The sequence below is a fragment of the Poecilia formosa genome, unplaced genomic scaffold, assembly GCF_000485575.1.
Source record: "Poecilia formosa unplaced genomic scaffold, Poecilia_formosa-5.1.2 Scaffold432, whole genome shotgun sequence".
In the NCBI taxonomy this organism is placed as follows: domain Eukaryota; kingdom Metazoa; phylum Chordata; class Actinopteri; order Cyprinodontiformes; family Poeciliidae; genus Poecilia; species Poecilia formosa.
The window spans coordinates 71,620-98,127 of NW_006800371.1; the positions used below are offsets into that span (position 1 = coordinate 71,620).

At 42.0% G+C, this 26,508-nt stretch overlaps 2 protein-coding genes across 2 annotated transcripts; both read right to left on the reverse strand.

The window, feature by feature from the left end:
• Nucleotides 1–2,639: 2,639 nt before the first annotated feature.
• On the reverse strand, nt 2,640–7,112 carry amh (anti-Mullerian hormone). Its single transcript, XM_007577214.2, has 7 exons — nt 5,548–7,112; nt 5,242–5,460; nt 4,962–5,131; nt 4,104–4,215; nt 3,927–4,026; nt 3,411–3,850; nt 2,640–3,306 (listed from the first exon to the last, which is right to left on the reverse strand). Exons 1-7 carry the CDS (start codon nt 5,594–5,596, stop codon nt 2,906–2,908), a joined length of 1,491 nt encoding a protein of 496 aa, XP_007577276.1. The 5' UTR covers nt 5,597–7,112; the 3' UTR covers nt 2,640–2,905.
• Nucleotides 7,113–10,320: 3,208 nt separating this feature from the next.
• LOC103155507 (histone-lysine N-methyltransferase, H3 lysine-79 specific-like) lies at nt 10,321–25,578 on the reverse strand. Its single transcript, XM_016663623.1, has 21 exons — nt 25,485–25,578; nt 25,176–25,244; nt 24,990–25,096; nt 23,680–23,805; nt 23,494–23,589; nt 22,956–23,190; nt 22,709–22,822; nt 22,389–22,480; nt 22,149–22,250; nt 21,440–21,577; nt 21,211–21,336; nt 20,038–20,468; nt 19,864–19,960; nt 19,172–19,318; nt 18,951–18,993; nt 17,886–18,487; nt 17,543–17,748; nt 15,947–16,020; nt 15,178–15,852; nt 13,338–14,161; nt 10,321–12,193 (listed from the first exon to the last, which is right to left on the reverse strand). The coding sequence occupies exons 1-20, from the start codon at nt 25,576–25,578 to the stop codon at nt 13,491–13,493; spliced, it is 4,245 nt and encodes a 1,414-aa protein (XP_016519109.1). The 3' UTR covers nt 10,321–12,193; nt 13,338–13,490.
• Nucleotides 25,579–26,508: the final 930 nt, after the last annotated feature.

Sequence of the window (26,508 nt, forward strand, 5' to 3'; positions counted from 1 at the left end):
ATAATAATAATAATAATAATAATAATAATAATACTTAGACAAAGAAAGTAAAATTAATTTGACCTATAAAGTTTGGGACATTGTGTGCCTTTCTTTTGTTAATGTACGAGGTCCTTTTAATGTCCTAATCCATTTTCTTCGAAAATCACACTACATTGTTTTATTGAAATATTGTGTCTTTGAGATTGAGCAGGTAAAAACGGAAAAGTGCAGCTTGGGAGAGCTGATGGATGATACAGAGAATACTTGGAAGAAAACCTGTTAGAGTCTGCCAAAGACTTGAGACTGGTGAAGAGGCTCATTTTCCAGCAGAACAATGACCCCAAACATAAAGCTAGAGCTGTCATTGAATATTCATGTGTTAGAATGGCTCAAAGACCTGAAACCAACTGAGCCTCTATGGTGAGACTTGAGAATTGTAATTGATTTCTCTATTAAACAACGCTCCCAATAAAAATGTTAATGTCTCGGGCTGTAGCATAATAAGAAATTGTGAAATTGTTCAAGGGGTATGAGGTTCGGCATGCTACCTCATACCCCTTCTGGCACACTTCTCCAACTGTTGGGGATTAGGGAGCACTATCAATATCATCTTCCTTTCACCCCCCGCCCCCGTGCCTCTCTTCTGTTGCTGTCAGTCAAGAAGCTCAGGAGCATGTTGAAGGGTTTGTGTGACACTTCCCCTCTACTCGACTCAAAACAGGGATCATAACTTTTCCGACCCTTGCGTCTTTGCAAAGGGAAACTCAGGTATGTTTACTTTCTGATGGCTAACGTATAACAAACCTGTGAGGTCCTTCCAGCAAATTTTAATAGCTCCGTGTGTTTGCAGGCCCCGATTTAGACCTTTTAAATTGTACAGTGAAGCATGGTTTACCAAAAGGAAAAACAGAAAGTACTTATTTGAGTCTTTGTTTTTAAAACAGATTCAGTTTGGACCAAGGTTTCATCCCGATTCTCAGAATTCAGAAGTTAGGCCTGGAGCGAATGAAGAAAAAACCATCAGAAGTAATACTAATGTGCACCATGAACAGCCATCTGGGTGTGTGGACGCCACTCCAAATTCTCTCCGTCTTTCCGTAGTGTCTTACGAGCGGATTCTGGCCATTGAAAATTTGAACGACGTTCCAAATCCATGGAAGGGATTCACGATGAACCGCTGCTTGGTGGTGGCGCTGGTTGTGCTTCTGGTGAGCTCAGGAGTAAATGAAGTTCATGGTGAGTGCTCGCTTCCCATCACTTTTATTCGTTTTATGTACACGAATGGTTCAATCTCAGGCTGTCAGATTGTTTTTTTTCTTCTTTTTTTTTTAAACTTATTTCAATAATAGGTTCAACCACAACACAGATATTTAGTCAGTTCTGCTACGACTAATACTTTAGTGTATTATTTATTTTAAACACAACAAATGATAGCGTTTGTCTAATTTTTAACTAGTTTGTTTCAGCAGACTTGAGGATGTTTTATGTTTGTGTGTTTTAGAAGCTCTGGATTATTTTGTGGAGGAGACGGGTATCGGGTATCTGGTTGACTGTCTCCAGACTGGTACTCTACCTCAGGTAGGATCTGTCTCTCCAACGCTGATCCTTTTTATGCAACTCTTTCTGTCTAAACAAAGATATTTAGGATTAGGGGTTCTATAGATACATTTCATACAAAGCTTGAAAGTGGATTATTTTTCATCCTTTTGATGGCAGTAAATTACGCACAGTCGTAAAATATTCACAATCTTTAAGCCATTTCACAGACTATCACGTTACAGAATCACACGGTATTTTGTTTGTGCTAAACCAACACTAATTAGTGTGTAATTGTCGAATGAAAGGAATTTGATGCATTTTATCTCCCTTTTTTTTTTTTAAAACATTCCCCAAAAGACATGCAGCTGGAGTCAGATCATTTTCCTTTCACTTTATAATAAAGCACTATCTTGTTTTTGGGTTGTTGTTTTATATAAAATACAACACTATTTTAGTATTAGTTGGTATTTCCTAACCTAATAAAATGTGAAAAACATGGACATAATGCATTTTGTAAGGTGACATTTCTTGAAAAGTGTTAAAGGACAAAATTGTGAAGTTATACTCATATCAAGACAGACTTTTACAAAAGGACTGCCAATACCTGAAATGAAGTAAAAAGGCTTTTGTGTTTATAAAATAAATACATGTAGGAGAATAGATGGTAACTTTATGTTAAATCGTTATTGAGTGCCTCTTCCACACTCTCATCAATCTCACAACAGCACAGAAAAGCTGTAACTTTGCTGAAGTTTGTAGTTTTGGTGTGATTATCATTGATCCACATCCGGCCACCACTTGTCTAGAGATCATTTTTATTCAGAGTATTATATTATTCATCATGCTTTAATCTTCAATCCTAATGTGAACTTGTCTTGCCGTTTAGAACCAATGTTGTTTCCTATTTTCTGCCCTCAGTTTTCCATATGGGACAGTGTCACGAGTTGGTGGGGATCCGAAGAAGTCGGAGCAATACGAAGAAGAAAAAAGCCAATAGGGAGGAAAGTAATCTTGAAACCGAAAGCTAACGAGTGAAACACAAACATGAAGCTAAGTTACACATTTCTTTAACTGACTCATCAGACTCCAGAATAAATGACAAAAAGAAAAACACAGACTGGCTTTGAAGACAGTGTTTTTAATGCGTTATCATTTAACTACTATTTAATTATCTTTGACTGTGCTTTTTAAGACAAAAAATAATAATATATATGACGTGCATCGTGCAACATTTACTTGAAAGTAAAATCTAAAGAAATCTATGTAAATAATATGAATTTACTGCACTATTTAAATACTTCATGCAGCAAAAATTTAAAATAAAACAAAAACAAAACACTTCTTTCCCTCTGGAGAACAAAAGCTCAGGCATTCCAAAACACTTTTAGCGACATCCGCACTCCTTGGCCACCATGTCCGGCTTGCTGGTGAGAAAGCTGCCCTCGTCGTTCCAGTCTATCACCTCCAGGGGGTCGTAGGCCAGCGGCACGCAGCAGGGCCCCCGCTCGTTCACGTCGCCCTGCTCGGTGTGGTAGGTGAGCAGGACGGCGTGGTTGTTGCCGTTGATCAGAGGGATCGCGCACGAGCCGCGGCAGTTGTTGAGGTCAGCACTCTGGGGACCCAAGACAAGCTTTTCCAGGGACACAGTGAGGCTCCCGAGCCCACAGATGGGGCCCCTGGTTGAAGGGTCTGCTCTGGCGGCCCTCAGCTTTCTCTGCATGTTGTACGCACGGGTCACCGTCTGCAGGGCCTTCAGGAGGAGGAAAGCGCAGTACTGGCTCTCTCCTGTTTGGAACAGAAAATAAGATATTGTTGTTTTATTTATTTATTTTTTTGATATCAGGCTTAAACAATGTAACCGAGAGGCTGATGCTTTTGCCTCCACACACCTTCAGCTGACGAATCTTGCTTCTGAAAAGCACTGAGCCGCCTCAGCCTCTCCAGCTTCTCCGATGCTCTTTGAGGCACCATTCCCTGCCTTATCAACTCTCTTATCTGCTGCTCGTTCGCTTCCAGCCTCTGCCCCAGTTCCCCCAGCAGGGCAGGGGAGAGGGCCAGCTGTCCAGGACGGACCGGGAAGCTGGAGCTCCAGCTGCTGAAGGAAAAGATTGTCGGGGCAGAGGAGTTAATGATCTCCGCCAGCAGGGACTCGCTGGTGGAAAGGTCAAGAGCCAGGGGAGGAAGGGCCTGCAGGGAGTCGAGCCGCAGCAGAGGGGGCTCGGCGCTTTGCTGCGGCAGGCCGGCATCAAGGAAGCGTCTCAGCTCACACAGGAAGGAGAGAGAAGTTCTCTGAGAGGAGGCAGCTGACGAACCCGACCTGTTTGCATGTCTGAGACAGAGACGACAATGAGAATTCGATCCGGCACCACATCACTTGAAAGAAGGAACGTGAAACCCAAACCAGCCTCGTATCGGTTCCTGTTTCTGCAGAGAAAAGCAGAAGCGGGGTCAGGCGAACGTCGCTTCCTGATTTTCCACCAATAAGGACGTCTTTCAGGTTTTCTCCTGCACGACAGGAAACCGTGAGGAGGTCGAAGATGACACACGAGACATTGAAAACAAAAATAAGCAGCATGTCTTACTCGTGCTGGGGGATTTTGCCTGGACAGAAATGTTCCACTTCTGCTCAACATTTCCCTCAGATGATTTTCCTGTTAGAAGGATGTACAGCGTCCTCCCTGAAATGCAAGCAGACTAGAAAAAACAAACAAACAACAACAACCTTGTGGTCAGAACACAGTGAAATCTGCAACTTCGGGGAAAATAATTGGTATTAAATTTAAAAAAACAATAATGTGAATCTCAGACTAAGTTGCTGCTGCTTAGGGTTCCCCAAAAGAACTTCAGAACGACCCAATTAAAAATAAACATGCTAAATTAATAAAACGTATTCCTTCTTTTTTTTTTTAAACGGACAAATATTCTAGGAACAAAAATATTAATTCATCAGACATTCCATAATTTAATATCGAAACGCAAAACGTTTTCTGATGCTCATTAAAAATAATTAACTTTGAAGAAAAAAGTAATTTAAAAAGCCCCCAGCTTTACTAGTCTGCATTGAAACACTGTACACTGGAAACAACTTATATGACTAAATGGATACTAAAAAAAAAACATTCAGTTTCTGCAATTTACTCAATGTTGTATTTTTGTTACATAATGTGATGATCAAGTTAATTATATTCTGCAATATAGAATTATGATCCTTTGTGTCAGGAGTTTTTTCCCTTTTTTATTTTCTTAAGGCACAAAAAAGGTAGGGAAAAATTTTTTGTAAAGAATTTTTTTTTTTTTTTTAGGTGATCAGTTGTAATTTCATATAATTCTGCTTGAGGTCCCAAATACTCTTGGACTTGCCATGATATGGGTAATTTTCTTAACACATAAAAAATGTCACACAGTTTTACAACAGAGTGTGTGTGTTTTTTTTTCTGTACCTGTGTGTTTGGCTGCAGAGACTGACTAGAGAAAGTGACGCCCAGCTCTCCATCTGTAGGGGGGCTTTTAAATGCTAAGACCAGCACCGGTTTCATCTTCAATAATTGGGATTGTGGGAGGTCAAAGGTTACCATGATGCTTTCCTGATCATCTTCGTCTGACACAAGCACTAGTGGAGAAAAAAACCATGCAAGCATGACAAAAATAATAAAATCTCTTATTTTTTCAAAAGAAATAAACAACAACAAAAAAAAGGTCATAGATTGTAAACCCCGATACCTGCAGCCGGATCCAAAACCTCCACTCCTCTTCGGTCGTTCCTTTGTATTCCCACGCTGAGCTCTGACAGGACTGGTCGGGATGAACTGTCGGATTCACTGCAGATCCCAAACGAAGCCGGGCTGCCGGCTAGAAGTTCACCGTCTTTCCCCGTGGCGTCATGGAGAGCCGCCACCAAGTCGTCCACAAAGCAGGGGTCATCCTGACGCGCTGCAGAAACTGGAACATGTGGGGATCAGATCAGAAGAGCTGCAGACAAAAACAAAGCCAGATATGGGCATACGCCACCTCGCACCACAGCCTGACCTGTTGCTGCAGGACCAAAGCTGCTCCAGAGCAGGATCAACAAGAACATGTTTCACTTTGCCCGCGAGGACACCTGTGCGGTCAGACGTCTCTGAGCTGCCTGTTTAGTTTGGGTCAAGCTCTGGCGGATGGGAGTAACATCCTCCCACCTTTTTCTTCTCACTAACAGAGGAGTGGGGCACTGAAATGATTAAAACAGAAAAAAGAAAAAAAAAGACGGCTGATGTGTCCTTGAGGATTTGAAATGTTCACCACTCAGGAAGGCAGAAGGCAGGTTGGGGTGGCTTGTTGAACATCTTTAACTTTGAGAAGTCAGAGCAAAAACAAGCATAAAGGGAGGATTTAACTGGAAACAAACACAGATTAATGGTGGACCATTAGGTGTCGTTTTCTCTGCTAACGCTGCCAACTAATAGCACACAACATAGCTTGCAAGTGTTGAAAAATTACATTACGAAGCACTTTACAGAAAACGCAACATTTTTAACACAGCATAGCCTAAACGGAGTTTAAAGAAAGTTTGCAAATCTATTAATAGTTTTAAACACAGGATTAAAATTTAATAGTAGTGCATCAAAAGTTTTCTCTTACTAATGATGCCAATTAAGGCATTGATTTATAAAGAATATATTTCTCCTTTTGGAAGATCCAGAAGTGAATTAAAAAAAAAATTAACATCATTTGATTAATTAAACATTACCAAAAAATAAGGAGATTAAAGAAAAGCACTACCATTCACGCTATCCTGTGAAACAGTTCTGGTTATGGAGTATCTGAAATTGTAGCAGACGGAGGAAACAGATTCCCTACAGAGACGCTACTCCCTTCAGGTTCTCACCAATTCAGCCATGTTTTGCAGACAGTCAAGGTCTCGGGGCCCTTGAAGCGCCTCTGAATCCCAGGAGATAAAGGATCGACCCATTCATGGACATTGCTACTCTGTCAGCACCAAGTGGCAGGAGAGAAAGCGTCACTTTCTCAGGAAAAACGGCAAAGTTATTTATCCGTAAGAGAGCACAGTGGTGAAACGGAAGAAAAACAATGAACGGCTTTGAATGCATTTTTTTTTTCTTCTGTTTTTACAAATAATCAGAAAGGTACGATGTGCATTTTTATTTAGTGCCAATTAGATGACATGAACATGAAATTTGATCATGTCAATTACAGCTTTGTCCAATCTTATTGGAAGGTAAATCCAACTCAGTTGGACTGGATGGAGAGTGTCTGTGTGTGTTCAAAGCTTAGGATATTGTTCTAACACTCTTTCAAGTTCCCCCATAACTTTGTCCTTTATCTGCCTGCTGGGTTCTTGGACCAAGAAACTTCATGGGGCACAGGCAGATTCTGCAGACTAACTTTGGGACTTCTTGGCGTAATCTGGATATGAAAGCATGTCATTGTTTTTGGCATTTAGCTATGAAACATATTTTGAAAGCGTAATTTCCATTCCACTTTACAATATTCTGCTTTCTCTTGGTCTCTTACATTGAATCAATAAAGTTTATTAAAGTTGCAATTAATGTGACAGGAGTCTTAGTCAGCAATTTGTGCTTAAAATCAAAGTTTCTTTTTGGGTTGTTGATATTCTTAATTTCAAGTCTTAAATACAACCTAATTTTTTTTCATTCAAAGTCTGAAAATGTAATTATTATAAATAAAAAATGTAAAATAATTGTATCTTGCTTTATTTTATCTGCTAAATGAAGACTTGAACATGCTTTCATGTTCAAAATAGTGAAATTGTTGTGAACATGAGTATAAATCCAAATCTTATAAAAGGCCCTAGCACAATTGCATTATTATAAGACAAGCACGTGAAGTATTTTGAGTTTTTATTTTCAGGGAGAGACAAATTTATCATTTATTCTAAGCAGCAGGGAAATGGTGAGTCCCTTTCCTCTCATAGCTCTTGCTGCATTAATCAGTGGATGGCAGCACCCAAGTCTCCTTTTTACTTAAAGTTGCCAGATGTATGTGGTTATATTTACTATAAAGAGTAAAATGAATGCAGAAACGTGGTTAAAAAATATTTTTGTTGTACCACTCACATTGTAACATTATTTTTAATACAGAATTTGTCTGTAAAAAAAAAAAAGGTGCAGGCCAGATGTGCTTGTGATCAGGGGCCACATAAAATCATTGAGAGGGCCACAAACGGCCCTCTGTGGGTTGCTGTGTGGTGTTGAAGCTGGGTACAAAACCATTAAAAAAAAAAACCCATTAATTTAACTTCAGGGTTATATTCTACTTGTGTAAGTTATGGGGTGAATTTAATTTATCTAAAGTCTTGATTTCAAATAGTTCTCCTAGAATCCTTCAGAAATCCTGCTTGTGTATGTATACAGGCAGATATTCATTTTGTTGAAAATCAATATCTCTACCAATTGAACACACAATCGAGTCGGGATTAAACACACTGAACACCAAGATGTGTCAATATCATATGAAACATTTTTTTATTAATAAACATAAAAGGCAGAAAAAAAGCCCCACTAATTCCATTTGTTTCATTTTAACATCATAGGATAAAAGCACCAACATCAAACAGTAACAATTGTTTCAGGAAAAAAAAAAAAAAAAACCCAGGGCCTTTTTGGAAAGTAGGTTTGCCATTATTGCACCTCAAACCTGCCCTGGCATCGCCAATCAGTCACCGCACGCACCGACGAGGTTACGTCTGTCCTGCGCTGCCCGTCCCGACAACAGGGGAAGGGAGCTGGACAGGGAGGACGACGGGCCTCCTTCTTGGTGACACATCTCGAGACAGGGGCATTTGTGAGATGAGGAAGATGTCAAAAGCACATTTCACGGCTTTTCGGAGATCACAGCGACTCACAAGGGGTCGACTTCGCTTGGGGGTGTGGACGCACACGCCAGTAGGAGTCGGTCTGAGGACATCGCAGACAGATTTTTATTTTTTATTTTTTGCTTTAAAGCATGCTCACAGAGTTAATTTGTCCTGAGCTTAGATTCTACTGGGACTCAATGCCCTTTTATAAAAAGAAACAAAACAGTTGTTTCTAGAAAACTGTTGGAAGGTTCCTGAGTTAAGACCTTTGGCAGGATTCGAAGTAAACAGCATTGAGAGCAAAAACTCACATCTACCAAAGGCGTACCAGGAGTATTGCAAAAAAAGAACAACAAAAAAAAGCTTGAATTTCAAATATTACTGCGCGGGTTAACTACAAAACTGATTGAAAGCTGCACTGAGCACGTTTAACCTTTTATAGCGCAGACTTTTCTTAGTGGCACATGCATCAAATCACCTCCAAGGGAAAGCCCCGAGAGTCGGACCGGGCCGTCCGAAAAGCAACAAAGTGAGCTCAGGTCGAACATGTTGGAACCATGAAACCCTGCAGCACAACAGGAGGAGGGTAGGATCTATCAAAATCTGCAACTCTTTACTTTAAGTGAAGGAGAGCACCGTGCTGTCCGTCTGAATAGTAGTAATAAAACCTGACAGGAATCTGCATACACCATAAAAAGCATTACATGTAACTGCAATTGTATCAAACACCAAGAATAGGAAGAGAGAGAGAGAGAAAAAAAAATCCAAACAGCATCAACAATAATTACAAAATACCTCTCAGTGCTGGTAACAAATGGACTAGTCTCTAACTACGTCTGAAAATGACTTACTTCTGTTTGTTTAAACACTCACATGTGAGAACATTGGTTTACATGGGGAGTGCACAGGACAGGAGGTTTTGACTATAAAGCTTTCAATGTTCTTCCCTTAGATATGCACCGGTAAGAGTGGGGAGAAAGGAAACAAAAAAATTAAAACAGCACCCACACGTAACTGAGCTTAAGTGTAATTCCTCTATAAGGTTTAAAAGGGAAGCATTGCTGCTCTCGATCATCAACACAAAGTACTTTACACCAGCATGTCTGCTCGCGGTCGCACAACACGGTCACTTGACAAAGTTCGGCCTCGTCACGAAGAGATCAAGAGACGAGTGTGGGAGAAGACGCCGACGCGGCGTTTCTATGCACCAGTAAAAGATCTAGACAGTAAAAACTGAAGTGCCGTTGCATTGAAACAGAAGCACCATTTCTTCCTTTCTCTTTTATTTTGTTTTTCTTCTGCAGAATCTGGGTCCAAAACCAAAGAAAACTAAGAGTTAAAAACACCTGATTAAAGTGATAACAGTTCTAGTGCTGGATTCGAAGCGTGTCCAAGCTACAGCACCGCTGTGTGTGTGTGTTAACGCTCAAGTACGAACACACACACACACACAGTTTGAGTATCTAGTCCTGTTTTGTTTACATCACGAGGATTCAGGTGGTGCTACGCTGCCATGTTTAAGGTCCCGAGGTGGTAATGCTTTGCTCAGCTTGGCTTCAAGCCTCCTGTTTAACAGGCTGAAAATAAGGGTCAGAATGTGAGCACCAAACATCCCTCATTACTCTATATATACATTTATATGTATATATTGTATTTATAGCTATATACATATATATATTTATTTACTTATATAGATGTAAATAGATACATACTTTATAAAACTTTGATGGAGACTTACAACAACAAAACGAAATATAAAAACAGTGCGTCTTATTCACTGAGAGATAGATAAGAAGCTCACTTCTGAGAGGAAAAAGCAGTCCGACTCTATATGAAAACCCTCTGTAGGAGAAACATCAACACCTATTTTACTCAGACTCTGAGGCAGCTACTGGAGAGCTTTATCATCATTAGGCGGCGTCTACTGCTGTACACTAGGCTAAAAACTTGAGACAACAGCATATTAAATATGAGAAAAGAAATGCCAAAGAAAATACGGCCTAACGAATGTCCCTGTGTAGAGCACCAAGTATTCAAATTGTTTTTTTTTTTTTGTTTTTTTTGTTGTTTTTTTTTCTGATTTCAATTTACAATAAATTAGATCAGGCACAGTCCAAACTTAGCACCATTGTTTTCAGACTGTGAGTCAAGTACACATCCACGCACGCACTATTGCATTCTACTTTGTCAACACAATTCAAAGTGAAGAACAAACACCAAGGCAAAAAGGAGAGACGGACAGCATAAATAATAATCTTCTGAATTATTCACAACTATACAGTTGGAGAATGAATCACATTCACAGTACATTGTTTACAAACAAATAATAATAATTAAAAAAAAAAGACAATTAACAATCAAACAAATGTGTGAAGGGAGTCCAGTAGTTCCTTGTGGTCACTGTAAATTTTTTTTTTTTTTGTTGTTGTTGTTTGTTTGTTTTCTTGCCAGTGTTTGAGGGTTTTGCATGTCTGCCTGTGTATGTGTGCGTGGTTGTTTTCACCAAGCGCAGCAAAGATAAATAGGGCAAAATTTAGCTTAAGTTCTGTTTTAAAAAAAAACAAACAAAAAAAACCTGGCTGCAGAAATGATTCCAAGTAGTAGTGTGACTTAATCAAACTGACTTAGAAACAGAAATCTTAATAAATAGAGAAGCTAGTTGAATTCTCTAATTCTGTACACCTGCTTTTAAGCTTTTTCACAAACTTCAACTAGACTCCGACAACGAGCCGCCGCTGCAGAGCAGCTGCCTTCTCAGAGAGCCGTGTGGTTTAGTGAATTTCATTTCCATTTCATCTTTTTAGATTGAAACATACTCGGCTGGTAATGTGAACCCCCAGGACTAAAAATCAAGAACATCGTTGCAACATCTACAGATGTTTTCCATACTTTTCATTCATTAGTTCAATTATTAAGAGGAGAAATGTCTGAACTGTGATAAGCATCACAAAATAAGCCTTGCTGATATGCTAAACGCTTGATATTAGATGAAAATACAGTCAATCACACCTCATTCCAATGTCTAATTTGACTCCAGCTGAATTTCAATTCATAATCAATGCATCAGGAACTCAAAATGATCTTCTCTTCTCATTTTTTTTTTTTTTTGGTTTTTAGAAAACATATCAGGGTGTCAAATTACCCACCCAAGACTGGAACATCTGCATCCTAATATCCAGTGTGAAGTTAAACCAAATGATCCTCATCTTTCTTCTTGAGAAAAAAAAATGCAACATGTACTCAACTTCATAGGGAAGAATGGATAAGAGAAGATGCATACAGCGAGGCAAAAGCTGCATGATATTTGAGCCCAGTTCAGACGACTGGCTCTGGGTTGTGTTTCAGTGTACAAACACACACAGACACACGCACACACACACACACACACACACACACACACACACACACACATGACGTGAAGCTTTGGAAGGAGTGTGGCACCTGATTCAGCTGACAGGATGTGTGCTTCATGCTGTGATTTTATTTGTCTAAAGGATTTCATTCCTTCCTTGTTATACCACATTCATATCTGAGCACCTTTAAGATGAAACTGATAATTATTTCTCTCTCTCCGACCGCTGACTTTCAGATTTTAAATCTTCGTTTAGCAAACAGAAACAAGACTCTCCACTGCAGATTCTTCTCCAGGTGACCACAGTGGTCCTTAGTGTGTGTGTGTGTTTGTGTGTGTGTGTGTGTGTGTGTGCGTTCGCGTGTCCCAGATTTTCCCCGTAAGAAGCCGGTCTTGGAGGCGGTTGGGTAGTGAAGACAGTTTGAAGCACCAGTAAATGAGGAGTGTGCCTTGGTCCACGCCTGGACAGTTGCATAGTTGTTGCTGAGGTAGTTTGCATCAATTACCTGAAAGAGTTGCACACAGAAAACCACCGTCGGTCACTCAGGCCATTTCACACAGCAACAACAAAGCAGCGTGCTGTGCTTTGGGAGAGTCTTTGCGCCCCTTGAGCCTTTCTCATATTTAGTCACGGTACAATTTAATGCAGCTTGCTGCAACTTTATGTGATAAAACAACAAAAAGTTGTGAATAACTGAAGTGGAAGGTTATCAAACATTTGAACAAATTAGCTGTTTTTTACTCAGGTACATGCAAATGATATCTAGTGCTTTCAAAAGTCACCAAACTAGTAAAAACTAAAGTATTTAAGCATAAATCCAACTGTTCTGCTAGAGAATGTTAGCAGAACAGTTAGCAGAACCGGAACATGAAGATCAACGACCGGAGCCGACGGGGCAAGGATGGGTTTAGGTTCAGCACTTCTCATGTACTGGGAAGCGGCACAAAAGGCAGGAGGTTTTAGTACAAGTGTCTGTATTCATGCTTGTTCCACAAACAAGCCTCTAGTCAATAGGCGGCAGCAGTGCTGAGAAGAAGTAGCCTGCAACACAGGCACACTAAATTTAAACAGTGTTGCAAATTTAGCAAAAAAGAAAGAAAGAAAAAAATGCTACAAAAGTTGTATATCTTTCTAAGCTTATAAGGTTGACAAGCAACCAAAGCTTAAAGCTTTAAACAAGTTTTGAATGTTACTGTGTTTAATCTAGAAATGCACATCCCAGTGAATAATTTGTACTTTTCCTCTAAAGAATCACACATTCTCAAGAGAAATGAGAGCAGGGATGGAGTCCAGACTAAGGCCAAGGCCGAATGCTAAGAACTTTGACAAATATTTCAGGACGTCGGCTGTCAGCATTGAGATACGTTTGTTACTCTGTGTGTCAAGTCCTTTGTGGGTAAAGTTGCAGCAAAACAACAAAAATGCATATCACGTTTTTCAGATCTTATGTGCAAAAGAGTTTGAGAACCATGCACTTAAGTTACGCACTACTTTTAGGTCTATCACACAAAATCCTGTTAAAATACATAGATTTTTTTGCTGCAGCACCCTGACAAAACATGGAATGGTCAAGGGGTGTTAATACCTTAACAACGCACACTTTGAAATGATAAAAAAAAAACGCCCAGGACATTTGTTAGTCTCCTTACCTTGTTCATTCTGAACAACAGCTGGTAGAAAAACAGGGAAAACAGGTATCCTGTCTCTGTCTCTCTCTCCCTATCTTTCTCTATCCACCCTCTGATCGCCCTCCGCCCTTCCCCTCTTCATCCCCTCCTCCCCACTGCCCCTTGGCCCAAACGCTATCTGGGTCGGGAGCCGGGGATCTGGGCGGCGGTGTGGGGCCCATGCATGCCCTGAGTCCTCCACATGCTCCCGCCACCGCCCGAGACGCTCGGCAGTGGGGGCAGGGGCAGCCGGGGGGAGTAGTGCACTGCGAATGGACGAGACGAGGACGAGGTGGACAGAGACGAAGAGGGGAGGGAGGGGGAAGCAGCGACAGTGGTGCAGACAGAAGTTGAAGCAGTGGAGGAGGTGGTGATGGAAAGAGAGAGAGATAAGTGTATTCGCTGGTGATGGAGGGACGGCTGGGGCAGACGCGAGGGGTGGAGGGGCTCTGACCTAGGAGACGGCGAGACGTCAGGGTGTGTGGAGGCTGAGGAGGAAGAGGACGAGGAGGAGGAAGGGACACTGTGAAGGGGTGGTGGAGGGGGCAGCGAGAGAGTGGGAGGGGAGGGGCTGTGCAGCACTGACTGCGTGCGGCTGTGCTGGGCCTGGGACAGCGAGAGTGGGGCAGATGAAGACACGGAGGTGAGGCGCGTGGGGGCAGGCGGCGCGGTGGTGTGCTGCTGGGTTTGGGGGGAGGCAGAGGAAGAGGAGGAGAGACTGAGCAGAGAGCTGAGGCCTCCAGAGGTGGACAGCGTCGCCCCAAACTGATGGGAGGACGCTGAGGGAACCACATGGTGAAAAATACCTGCAAATCACACAGCAGAAACGGGCGAGAGAGTGGAGAGCGGAAGAAGACAGAGCAGATGACAGCAGCGGAGAGAGCGAGGACAGGGGGACAAAGAGAGAAGCAAGGGCTGAGCCGGGTTGAGCACAAGCGCCAGGCAAGTCTGAGACAAGCAGGCAAAAAAATAAAAGCAAACAGAGTCAGTCCACTGCTAGCTGCAGAAAAACTGAGAGATTAGGGCTGGGGGCAAGAAATTTGAATTTTATCGCGATAATTTGTGGTACTATAGTGATGGCGATAAAAATAATACTACTTCACTTCTTTGTATGTCTGTGACTGCATGGAACAGCATCCGTAGCACCACAAACATTATTTCTGAAAAGCCTTCCCATTTGAAACGGGATTCTTCAGGACGCCGCTTACGTAAAGATTTACAGCAACTGCATTTTGTCACATCTTTCAGTTTACTGACATTTACTGATTCTCTCGTGGAACTAGCAGTGGAGAAAAATAACATTATCAATCATTTTGTTTTGTATTTAACATTATTTGAAATTCACCAAGTCAACAATAAATCAAAATTCTCATCACGATAAGAAGTTTTTCCGCAATAAATGATAAACGATACGATAAACGCCCAGCCCTGTAAGAGATTCAATTAATTTACGGAGAAACAGGATTTAGTAAACTGACTCTGACACAAAAACTCAAATATATACACCCCAGGAAAATGACATGGGATTAAACGTTCAACTTTTGTTTTTGTCAATTGTTTTTGTTTTCTATTCACTTTTGTTACAGAATTCCTTCATTTGTTCCTAACATTGTCCCAGGGCGTTTCTAATTGCATCATTCAAGCAGCCAGTCCATGTAGGAAGCAAAGCAGCACAGAAAGTCTGTCATTCAGACAAAAAAACAAAACAAAAACAAAAACAGAGCAACGCTGTGTTCCCACTCACCTTTCTTATAAAACTAAGACCTCACTCTGACTGTTCCTACATTTGATGATAACCTGCTAGATGATCAGTGATGCTCACCTCCTGCTGCTCCCCCTGCCAGCCCTGCGCTGGAGAAGCCGCCGAGGGCAGAGTGTCCGTTCACGAGCCGGGAGGTCCCGTTCACAGTGACACCCGTCTGGGCCCCGAACAAGGACTGCAGGACCGAGGCTCCTCCGAGTGGGAACTGGGAGCCCAGGTACTGCCCCATCGCTGGGCCGGTGGTTGAGGACACCGCCACAGGGCTGCCCCCAACCTTCCCGCTCAGAATGCCTCCTCCGCTGCTGGCGGCAGCGGCGGCGATGAAGAGGTTCTGACTGGCCATGCTGCTGGCGGTCTTCAGCTCCCAGTCGCGCGGGCCCTTCTGCTTCTGAAGGACCTGCCGCTGGTCCGAAGCGGTCCCTCCCTGGACGCCGTTGCTGGCTACCGCCCACGTTCCCGTCTCCTGACTGAGGAAAGGGTTGGGGGTCATGTAACTGGAGGAATCCCCGTCGCCCCCTTTCCTCCCATTCTGCTGCTTGTAGTCCGAATCGGAGTCTGTGCTTCGGCTCGAGCCCCCTGTGCTGAACGGGGAGCCCCCCTGCCTGAGGTCCGAGTTGGGTTGCTTGGGGTCTGATATGGGGGAAAACGTTGATTTCCACTTGCTGTTTGAACAAAAGGACGAAGAGGAGGCCTCACTGCCTGTGCTGTTGCCACTGCTGCTACCAGATTTCCTTCCTGGGTGGAAAGAAAAGACAGTCGATTTCCTAATAACTAATAAAAGGCTACATGAGCAAAACGTTTCCCAAAGCGCGCGGTTTTCTCTTCTTACCTCGCTCCCCGTCACCCAGTCTACCATGCCCATCTCTGCTCTCCAGTGATATAGTGGCTATTTTTCTTTCGATGCTAAAAGAGAAGGGACAAACAAAACAAGCATGAGCCATGTGGCACAACTCACACGATGAATTAAGAAGGTATACAACTCTGGTGAGAATTTAAACTTAACAATTTGAATGTCTTAGTTTTAGTGACAGACTTTTGACAATTTAATTTTTGGAAAATCTGGACTTCCCCCCCTCTCCTCCCTCCACCAATGCACTCCTTGGGTTTCTAAAGTTCAGAGTGATGTCAGAATGAACAGGGCGGCCATCTTGTTTGACAAGCGTGTTTCACTTCTTAAGTTTATTTGGACTTAGAATTCAGGTGAACTCTGATGGAATATGAGAGCCTGGTTATTTTATTTTGTTCCGAGAATAAATTAATAATATTACAAGAGTAAAGTTGTAACATCAGGAGAATGAACTACATAAAAAAAAAAAAAATCCCAAAAAGATTCAAATCAGGAATGTTGAGCATCCTGTGATACCATGGTAACGGTTTTACAGATAAGGATATACTTTATCTTTTCATACATTAGCATCAAATTGTTATTAGTATCAAAACTTTAAAACAACTGAAACAGACAGTTGTTTACATAAATAAAAGCGGACGAACCGAGCTACTTTAGGTCAGATCTAGATAATTGTAGAAGTCTTTTCTTTTAACATTAAAATGACTTTTCATGTAGTTTTAAGATGTTTGTTTTTTCTGGAAATATCACTGATTTCACTGCTGAAGCAAAAGCACGCTGAAGTTTGTTTGAAAGATTTGACAATGAAAAGCAGTCTGGGCAGATGAAGAGAAAGCTGTTTGGATTTCAGTGAACACATCATGCTAGGAGGAAGGCTGCTTCTGCTCATCTCCCCTAAATCACCAGAAGTCTGCAGATGGGAACATAAAGAGTGTGGCTGTGTTGCAGCATACGGGACTGGCAGACTTCCTGTAAGTGAAGGAGGATGAATGAACCGACCAGGATATTCTCGATAAGAATATGAAGATGAAAAGTGTCCGGATTTCCGAACAACACAATAGTCCCAAAACAAAGCCAAGGAAACGCTACACTGATTTCAGAGAAAGACTCTGCTGGAGTGACCCAGCTGGTAACCTGACTTATGTAAAATTAGAAATATAAGAACTGAAGATCAGAGTGCATTGAAAGGATCCCACTTCCTTTAGGATTTAAATGCAGTTTTTGTGGAAAAAATGGGTCAAAAATCACATCTAAGCAATGAGTGTGACCAGTTTTCAATGTAGATGTCTTAAAGTGCTCAGGAACAAGAAAAACATATAAATGTTTTCACTTATTTTCCTTTTTTTAAACTTTTAACCAGAACTGAATCATATTCAATAAAAAATAAATAAATAAATAAATAAATAAAATTCTAAAAACAATTATTTTCTCAGCAGAAGCAAACAAAAAAACAAAAAAAGACCTGGAGAAATAACGGGAAAAAGAAAAAATCTGCAACTAAACCCAGGACCAGGAAGTTATCTTGTAACAGATACAGTTCAGGCAACATTTGTGGTCGTTTCTGAAGCGCTACATTACCGGGAACTGGAGCTGTCGGGAGGATATCCTGAGTCCTCGTCGTCCGAGCTGGGAGTGGTCGAGTATCGACCGTTACCGTTGAGCTCCAGGGGGCGCTCTCTCTTCAAGACGGGGGGCTGGTCCAGGTCGGGACCGTGGGGGCTGCGGCTTGATTGTTCTGGAGAAGAAATGGCGGAGATTTCCAGAGGCTGGTTGATGTTGTTCACCTGTTCAGGTAAACAAGAAAAAGCTCTGTTAGCTCAGACAGACAATTTCATTTAACCGCCTATTAAAGTAAAGTTCAATCTGGCAACCACAGTATGAGGATTACAACTTCATGTTTCCAGGTGCGTTAGTGACTCGCCATGGAGTTGATGTTGAGTGGGGATCCTGATGAGTGGCTGTTGGAGCTGACCCCGGGGAAGGAGCGCCTCTTCGGGGATCCGCTGGCCGCCGCCCCGGTGGAGCTGCGTTTCCTCCTCCCGCGCCTCCGGCCCTCCTGAGAGCCGAAGCTGTGGGAGGATGACGTGTGTGTTGGCGTGTGTGCGTGCTGTGTGCTCGGAGACTGGTGGTGGTGGTTCCCATGGTTACTGTGGTATCCCTGCTTGGTCGAGCCAGCGTGATGATGAAGGCGTGATCCTCCAGTCACGCAGTTCCCGTTGCCTGACGAACAGGAAGACGGAGATGAAGACGGCGAGAAAATCTTCCTCGGCGGGTCGCCGTCTCGCAGCTCTGTGTCGGATTCCTCACCTTGGCGCTCTGCTCCGTCTTCAGGAAGAATCCTGGGGGGTCCGTCGGCATAGTGGAGCACCCCTCCGGTGCTCAGCGACGGGCTCTGGATGGGACCGCCTCGACCCATTGGTCCCGTCAAAGGACTGTTGCTGTGTGGAAGAGGTGATAAAGAAGCACCATTGTGGTCCTCAGGGTGGGGACCTCCATTCATTAGCCCTGAGCTACATGAATATCCTGCAGGGATGGAACAGTCTAAGGTCAGACCCAAACAAAGAACATATCTAAGACATTCTGAGTTTAAATAAGATATGCCACATCAGACTCAAGTTGATAAATACACATATAATTCAGTAAAAATCTGCTGAAGAACAGATTTGAGAGCTCAAAAACCTAAAAATCTAAGATTTTTCCAAGCTAAACTAACAGGTGGCACTGACAGCACTCTTCTTTGTATACGTTACAACAGAGTGAAGAAGATGTAACGTTACAAGTTTTTACATCAGCGAATTCTCTAAAAATTCCATCAGAGTAAGGACAAAAGATGTATAAAGATATTTTAAAACAAGTTTGTACAAGTTTTAGTAAGCTAAATGTCAGAAGGGCTATAAAGAAACATTTACAAAGCGTGTAGTTATCAGTAGTTTAGCAACAAAACTGATTTATGGGCAACTCTGATTGATTATCGAATCCTCCTTACCGTTGGTCTGACCTGACTGAGACACAGGGCTGGGAGTATTTCTCTGAAATGGTAAAAGGCAGAAACAAATATTTAAACTGACTATAAACAGTAGCAATTTAACATGGAACCTAACCAATAACACAAGTACTAACTATTTGAAAGTGAACAATTATTCACACTAAAAGTCGGGCAGAGATGTCTAGGTATTGTAATGTAGGAACTGTGAAGAGAAAACGTACAAGTCTCTCAGCCCGACTGGGCAGCACCACACTGGCCAGCGGAATGCTGACTGGAAGTTTACTGGGATGGACAGTACTCAGAGGGATGCTGATGGGAAGGCTAGTGATGCTGTCACCCTGAACTGACGGACTCCTCTCCTTACCGACCTGGAAAACAGCAAACAAGATCATTTTAGTTTTGTTTACTAAAGCCAAATGCATTTATTTAAAAAAAATATATATATTTTTTGTAGGCAGAATAATTTAAATTTCTCTTCACCACTCGAGTAAAAACTAGCTTTAAAAACTGGAGAAATATTACCATCAATATGTTTTCAACGTTGTTGCTCAACTGAAGTTAAAGCTTTATTTAGTCAGGAGATGGCAGCATTGGCAAGACAAATATTTCCTGCTCCAACAATCAGTTTACGTTGTGAATTCAGCTATTTGATTTAAGCGTTTGAGAAGAACGGAAGGATCTCAAAGTTGCAGGGTTGTGGCGGATAAAATGATCCTTACCATATCTGTTCTTAGTCTAGAAGACGTAGCATTGATTTAATAAATTACTAAATGTTGCCTACTGAAATGAATTATAGATATTCTGCTACATAATACATTCTGGTACATAATACAAAAAAGAGTGAAATAGTAAAACAACTGAAAAGCGACAAATAAAAATCAGTTTAAAAAAAACAGAGAAGCTAAATTTTTACCCTGTCAGAGATTTTCACATTACACTGAGAATCAGATGAATTGGGAGAAGGACAGTTTTGTTTGGCTCCATGAGGGGAGTTAACACCTCCGAGATCCCTAAAAGAACGGAGAGATAAATTCAGGAGGCGGACGACATCTTTCTTTCTCCGTGTAAGCTTTTAGGAGAAGCTCACCTGTACGTCATTAGGCCCGATCCTCTTAAGTGAGCAGAGGCAGTGGGGTCTTGGTTCAGGTGCCTCCGTAAGGCAATCTTGGCAGGTGAGAAGCGAGTGTAGTCAGGCTGGGAGGAGCTCTGCTGCCTCTGTCGCGCCTCGGAGGCGGCGGCCACCCCGTCGTGGTCCGGAGAGATGGGAAGGTAGCGAGAAAGCTCTGCTTTTGCGTTAGCCCGGTCGAAGCATGGCGAGCCCGTCCCGTTGACCGAAAGCTCCGGGCTGATGCCGTTCAGTGCTGGGGCCGACGACAGGCCGAGCCTAGAAGAGTCCATGTCGGTGGAGCCTCGTGACTCCAGACTCTTCCTGTAGGGGGAGCCATCACGAGGGCTGTAGGATTTGAGCTGCAGCAGCTCTTGTTGCCTTTGACTCTTTTCCAGCTCAACGATGCTAATCTGGAAACAAACAGCAGGGGGAACCATTAGGAAGGACAAAATGCATTCATCAACAGCCATACACTCAGGAATTACAGCTTAGGTAAAAAATAAAATAAAATAAGAAGAGTCATGCAGTGACTTTTGTTTTCACAGAAATGTGAAAATTAAAACAGAAGCTGAAGAATCTTCAACGTTACCCTGCAATCACCATTCTATTGAGTACAAATAGAGGATGAGTAAACATTGCTATTTAAAGTGTTTAAAGTACTTGCTCATCTGAAATTTATTGTAAATTTAAATGCTTCTAGGAAATTTATTAAGGGTTTAGCAACAAATGTCAGGTTTTAATGTGTAGTCTATTTAATATCTTAGCAGTGCACAGAGCAGTGGTTGCTTTAGAACCCCATGTGCTTTTCCCAATCAAATACAAATGAATGCATAAATGAATAAATGAGATTTTCTGTCCAAACAGGCAAATGAGGTTGAAATGTAAAAGATGAAAACAATAACACTGTTTACTGAGGTCTACAGCTTATGTAACATAAGTTACATAAGCTGTCATTATAAAAGCTGTCAGTCTAACCAAGTCTGACTTTCAACATCTTTGTTTATGTTGTGTTCAAACATAACACACAGCTTTAAAAAGTTATTTTTCTGGACTAAAAACGCAGAATGACAGGGGGGCTTGGGAAGGACGGTGAAGCAGGGAGTCATTCTATCGGCTGAAATCAAAGTCCAAATATTGAGGCGTGGCGTTTACCTGCAACTCCAAGCAGTGCTTCTGTTTCTCAGAAATCTGTCTGCGCAGCGCCTGCTTCTCCTTCAACAAACTCTCCAAACACAGAGATCCCCAATCTAGCTTCAGCTCCTCGCATCGAGACTTGAGCTGCAAGTAACAAGCACAGCAGAGTCTTCCTCTGGTATATTGGGAGCCAGCACCTGTAACTTAATGGAGGTTAAAGCAAGGCTAACAGGCTCTGGGGTCTCACCAGAAGCAGACTGTGGTCCCTCAGGAAAGCCATTTCTCTTTCAAGCTGCTTGGTTTGCTCTTTTAGCTGACAGTTGTGAGCCGATATCTCCTTCTGAGCCTGGATGAGATCCTCCACAGTCAGAGCTTTGACTCCAAGCTGTTCACAAACAGATTTAGGAATAAAAATATAATTCATACTGCATTAGTTTCAAACACAAGTCTTCCTCCTGAAGCAGCTGGAGCAAAGAGGGGTATTCCTTCTAGGTATTCTAGGATTCAGAGTGTTTCAGTCCATTAGTCCAAACACCCTTAAATGTGAATTCTCCATTGTCTTTCTCACCATAACTTAGGGCTGCAATTAAGGATTATTCAGCAAATGGCTTTTTATCTTCCGAGTCTGTATACTCCACTTAACCATTAATGGGTTACTAAATTAGCTGACCATAATTTCAATAATTGATTAATCATGATTAGTCGTTTCAGCCCTACTGTTAATGAAAGTAATTTGCTTAATAATGAAGCTCAGCAAAATAATCATCAAACCAAGGTCTCCCAAAGGGCTTAAAGGAATTTTGCTTTTTAGGCGAGTTAAAGGCGTCGCTAAAGACATGTCATAGATAAAACAATGTAATACATCTTTGTTTGGAACATTACCAAGTAGAAAGTACAGGAAAGGAAGTAAAAATAGATCACTACTCAAAATATTCTGAGTTCGGATGTGCCCATACCTCGTCTAGTTTGGTTTGGAAGAGTCCTTTAATCTTGTCCTTGTGAGACTGACACACCAAATGGAGCTGCTCTGCCTGTCCTGACAAATCCCTGTGTTTTTCCTGGGAAAAGAGTGGAAGACGGAAACAAGCCTGAGGTCAAGTGGAATATCAACCTTTACACCAAAGTTAATGAGTCGAGGGAGATTCTTGTTGCCGGTGATGAAAACATGCAGAATGGCTCCGAGCGTGACCAGTTACCTTCTCCTGCTCCAAAAGCTGCTGCAGATTGGAGCGGTACTGAGGAGTCTTCATGTGAGCCATAAATTGGAGGTACTGGACTTTGATGTTATCTGGAAACCACACGAGTTCAGAAAAAAATGTTTGCAATTTGGTTCAGGAAATTCACTCTCGTTGGACAGTTATTCGCTATTGTTTCGAACGAACATTTTATATAAAAGTATATGAAGAGAAACCATCTAAAAAAAAAACAACAGCATGGGAATAAAAGTGACCAGTATAAAAAAAAAGAGGTCAGAATAAACTTTTTCAAATCATAATCCGTCTGCTTAATAGCTTACCAAGTAGTTGTTGCAGACCCGGAGGAGTTGGGCTCATCAGCAGCTGACTGGGATTATAGTGCTGGACCTTGGGAGGTAGCTGGTAGAAGGAAGTCTGAGGTGGCCGGTATGCATCTATACACAAAAACATTTGCAATTGAGCCTAATATTTATTGTTATTACAACTTTCATTAGTTACTTTTTTTTTTTCTTGTTTTTTTGCTAAGGCAATATGCATGGTGTGTTAAAGATGTGTGAGCCCACTGACCCTGAGGTGGTGCTGCAGAAAGGGTCTTAGCATGCAGCAGATCTAATGCGCTCTGATTCTTCTTGTTCTTCTCAGCAGCAGGGGTGGCTTTCTTGGGCCGACCGCGTTTCTTGTTGTTTAGCTTGCGACCTTTGGCCAGCAGCCGAGTTCTTCGGGGTTTGGGAGGGGGCTTGACCACGGTCACCAGGCTAGGACGCTCCTCCTCACCACCGGAGTCCTGCTGCTGCTGCTGCTGGACGCAGACCGAGATTTATGTGAGTTCTCCAATACACATTCGTGATTTACACACAAAGTGTTTAGAGACACTCAACAAATTCGGAGATTAAACCATTAATGCAAACGTTTGACCATTTTTCCAGGATCTCTCTCATGCGTGAGGTCAAACGCCGATGTTAGACAAGAAGGCTTGGCTTGCAGACTCTGATCTTATTCATCCCAAAGGGGTTTAACATTTTCCTGGCAACTACCAAACCCAGACTTGTCCAATAGGCTGACAGAGAGGTATGACAGGCATAATAAAAATGGGTGCTGGTCTTACCTTGTTTTGCTCCTTAGTTTTTGTGGGGGTGGTGTTATTGCTTTTGCTGTCCTTTGTGTCTTTTTGTTGACGTCGTCTAGCTGCCTCTTGCTCCTCCTAACAGAAAGTAAAAACAATTTATTGTTTGATAAAAAAACAAATAATAATAAAATACAGAAACAACTCAAATATTCTGATGCAACTCACCCTGAGTTTAGGATTCTTTAGACTGGCAAAATAGTTTTCAAGCTGAAACACAAGGCAAATATAGGTATTAGATAAATATGTTGTCACTACATATACAGGTATTAATTTCACGCAATATTGGTTTTTCTATTCAATTCAATTTAATTTATTTATACAGCGCCAATTCATAACACAGTCCTTTCAGTTCAATCCTCCATACATTTTAATTAGTCTATCTCAAATATTTCATTATTTGAATACATTTTAAAAAGTTTTCTGTCTAAAGAAACCAAGCAGATTGCATCGAGTCATTGACTTGCAGCATTCACTCCTCTCGGGCGAGCGCATAGCGACAGTAGGCAAGCGCTTGATTTGTGTCGTTGACTTTACAGCAATCCCTCATACTGAGCCTGCATTTAGCGACTGTGGAGAGGAAAAACTCCCCTTTAACGGGGAGAAACCTCTAGCAGAACCCGGCTCAGTACGAGCGGCCATCTGCCATGGCCGACTGGGGGGTTTGAGAGGACAGAGCAGATACAACTCAAAAAAAAAGACAGAAGCACTGATCCAGGAGTACATTCTATGTTGATGAAAAGTAAACAGTTAATTGGAGAAGAACGTTTAGTTGTTGGCAGCATTATCTCAGCTGATGCTCTCCTCCAGGAAGGTACCGCAGCCAAACAGAGGGCCGGAGCAGATGTAGCTTCTATCAAGAGAAAAAAAAAAACTGAGAGAAAAATCAAGTTAAACAGTTGAAATAACAGCAAATAATGCAAACAAGTAAGAGAGTACTTGTTTGCAAAAGGAAAAGTGGTTAGTTTGTCCTTCAGCTGCCTAAATCTATAGCAGCATAGCTACAGAAATAGCTCAGGATAACCTAATGAGGCATGAAAGACGCAGGGAGAACCGTCTTTACAGAATGTATTCCTCTTTGCCGGATCGGGGGTGTGGGGGCAATGTGGTCTATCAGTGTTTCTATTAGCCTTAAAAAAAAAGTTAACAATTATGTCACAATTTGAAGCCAAGACACAGTCACAATGGGATTTATGAGCTAATAAAAATAAAATGCCTCTAACAACAGCTTTTTCCTCCTCCTACTAGGCTTTTACAAGTTGCTGAAATGGCAAACAGACGACTTTCTAATCAGCAATAATCTGCGAAAACCATTATGTCCTTCATTCTCAGGACCGGTGACTCAATAAAACACAAGGCGGCTCTGTGTTGGGCTCAGTCCATTCGTTGGCTCTAATGTATTACACTCTACTCCAATATTCAGTGTTCAATGTCTACTTTTCTGTAATTAAAGAGAAGAGAGAGCATTAGGTGCTTACTATAGTGCGGTCTATGGTATGAAGGTAGTAGGAAACGGGCTTTCCAGTCCACGACACAGAGCCCCTCAATGGAGAGAGTTCCACCACGCGCATTATCGTGCCAATATCTGCAACACAGAAGCAACACATGTAACCGAAAACAGTAATTAAGAGCAAGAAATTAAGTGTTAAATGCAGAAATCTTACCGCTCAAGTTTCGACTGTTGATTCGAAAGTTTAAAGGTGCAAAGGGTTTGGAGGACACAATTTTGCCTCCTGGAAAGAAAGGAGGGGNATATCATATGAAACATTTTTTTATTAATAAACATAAAAGGCAGGAAAAAAAGCCCCACTAATTCCATTTGTTTCATTTTAACATCATAGGATAAAAGCACCAACATCAAACAGTAACAATTGTTTCAGGAAAAAAAAAACCCAGGGCCTTTTTGGAAAGTAGGTTTGCCATTATTGCACCTCAAACCTGCCCTGGCTTCACCAATCAGTCACCGAGCGCACCGACGAGGTTACGACTGTCCTGCGCTGCCCGTCCCGACAACAGGGGAAGGGAGCTGGACAGGGAGGACGACGGGCCTCCTTCTTGGTGACACATCTCGAGACAGGGGCATTTGTGAGATGAGGAAGATGTCAAAAGCACATTTCACGGCTTTTCGGAGATCACAGCGACTCACAAGGGGTCGACTTCGCTTGGGGGTGTGGACGCACACGCCAGTAGGAGTCGGTCTGAGGACATCGCAGACAGATTTTTATTTATTTATTTTATTTGCTTTAAAGCATGCTCACAGAGTTAATTTGTCCTGAGCTTAGATTCTACTGGGACTCAATGCCCTTTTATAAAAAGAAACAAAACAGTTGTTTCTAGAAAACTGTTGGAAGGTTCCTGAGTTAAGACCTTTGGCAGGATTCGAAGTAAACAGCATTGAGAGCAAAAACTCACATCTACCAAAGGCGTACCAGGAGTATTGCAAAAAAAGAACAACAAAAAAAAGCTTGAATTTCAAATATTACTGCGCGGGTTAACTACAAAACTGATTGAAAGCTGCACTGAGCACGTTTAACCTTTTATAGCGCAGACTTTTCTTAGTGGCACATGCATCAAATCACCTCCAAGGGAAAGCCCCGAGAGTCGGACCGGGCCGTCCGAAAAGCAACAAAGTGAGCTCAGGTTGAACATGTTGGAACCATGAAACCCTGCAGCACAACAGGAGGAGGGTAGGATCTATCAAAATCTGCAACTCTTTAAGTGAAGGAGAGCACCGTGCTGTCCGTCTGAATAGTAGTAATAAAACCTGACAGGAATCTGCATACACCATAAAAAGCATTACATGTAACTGCAATTGTATCAAACACCAAGAATAGGAAGAGAGAGAGAGAGAAAAAAAAATCCAAACAGCATCAACAATAATTACAAAATACCTCTCAGTGCTGGTAACAAATGGACTAGTCTCTAACTACGTCTGAAAATGACTTACTTCTGTTTGTTTAAACACTCACATGTGAGAACATTGGTTTACATGGGGAG

Coding starts and splice junctions, on each gene's coding strand:
- amh (XM_007577214.2), bottom strand. CDS start 5,596: ATGTTCTTGTTGATCCTGCTCTGGAGCAGCTTTGGTCCTGCAGCAACA. Junction 5,461..5,547: donor CTTTGGTCCTGCAGCAACAG/GTCAGGCTGTGG, acceptor CACATGTTCCAG/TTTCTGCAGCGCGTCAGGAT. Junction 5,132..5,241: donor GGTTTTGGATCCGGCTGCAG/GTATCGGGGTTT, acceptor TTTCTCCACTAG/TGCTTGTGTCAGACGAAGAT.
- LOC103155507 (XM_016663623.1), bottom strand. CDS start 25,578: ATGTGTCACCAAGAAGGAGGCCCGTCGTCCTCCCTGTCCAGCTCCCTT. Junction 23,590..23,679: donor TAAAGAATCCTAAACTCAGG/GTGAGTTGCATC, acceptor ACTTTCTGTTAG/GAGGAGCAAGAGGCAGCTAG. Junction 14,162..15,177: donor GGCAGGGGGAGCAGCAGGAG/GTGAGCATCACT, acceptor TGTGATTTGCAG/GTATTTTTCACCATGTGGTT.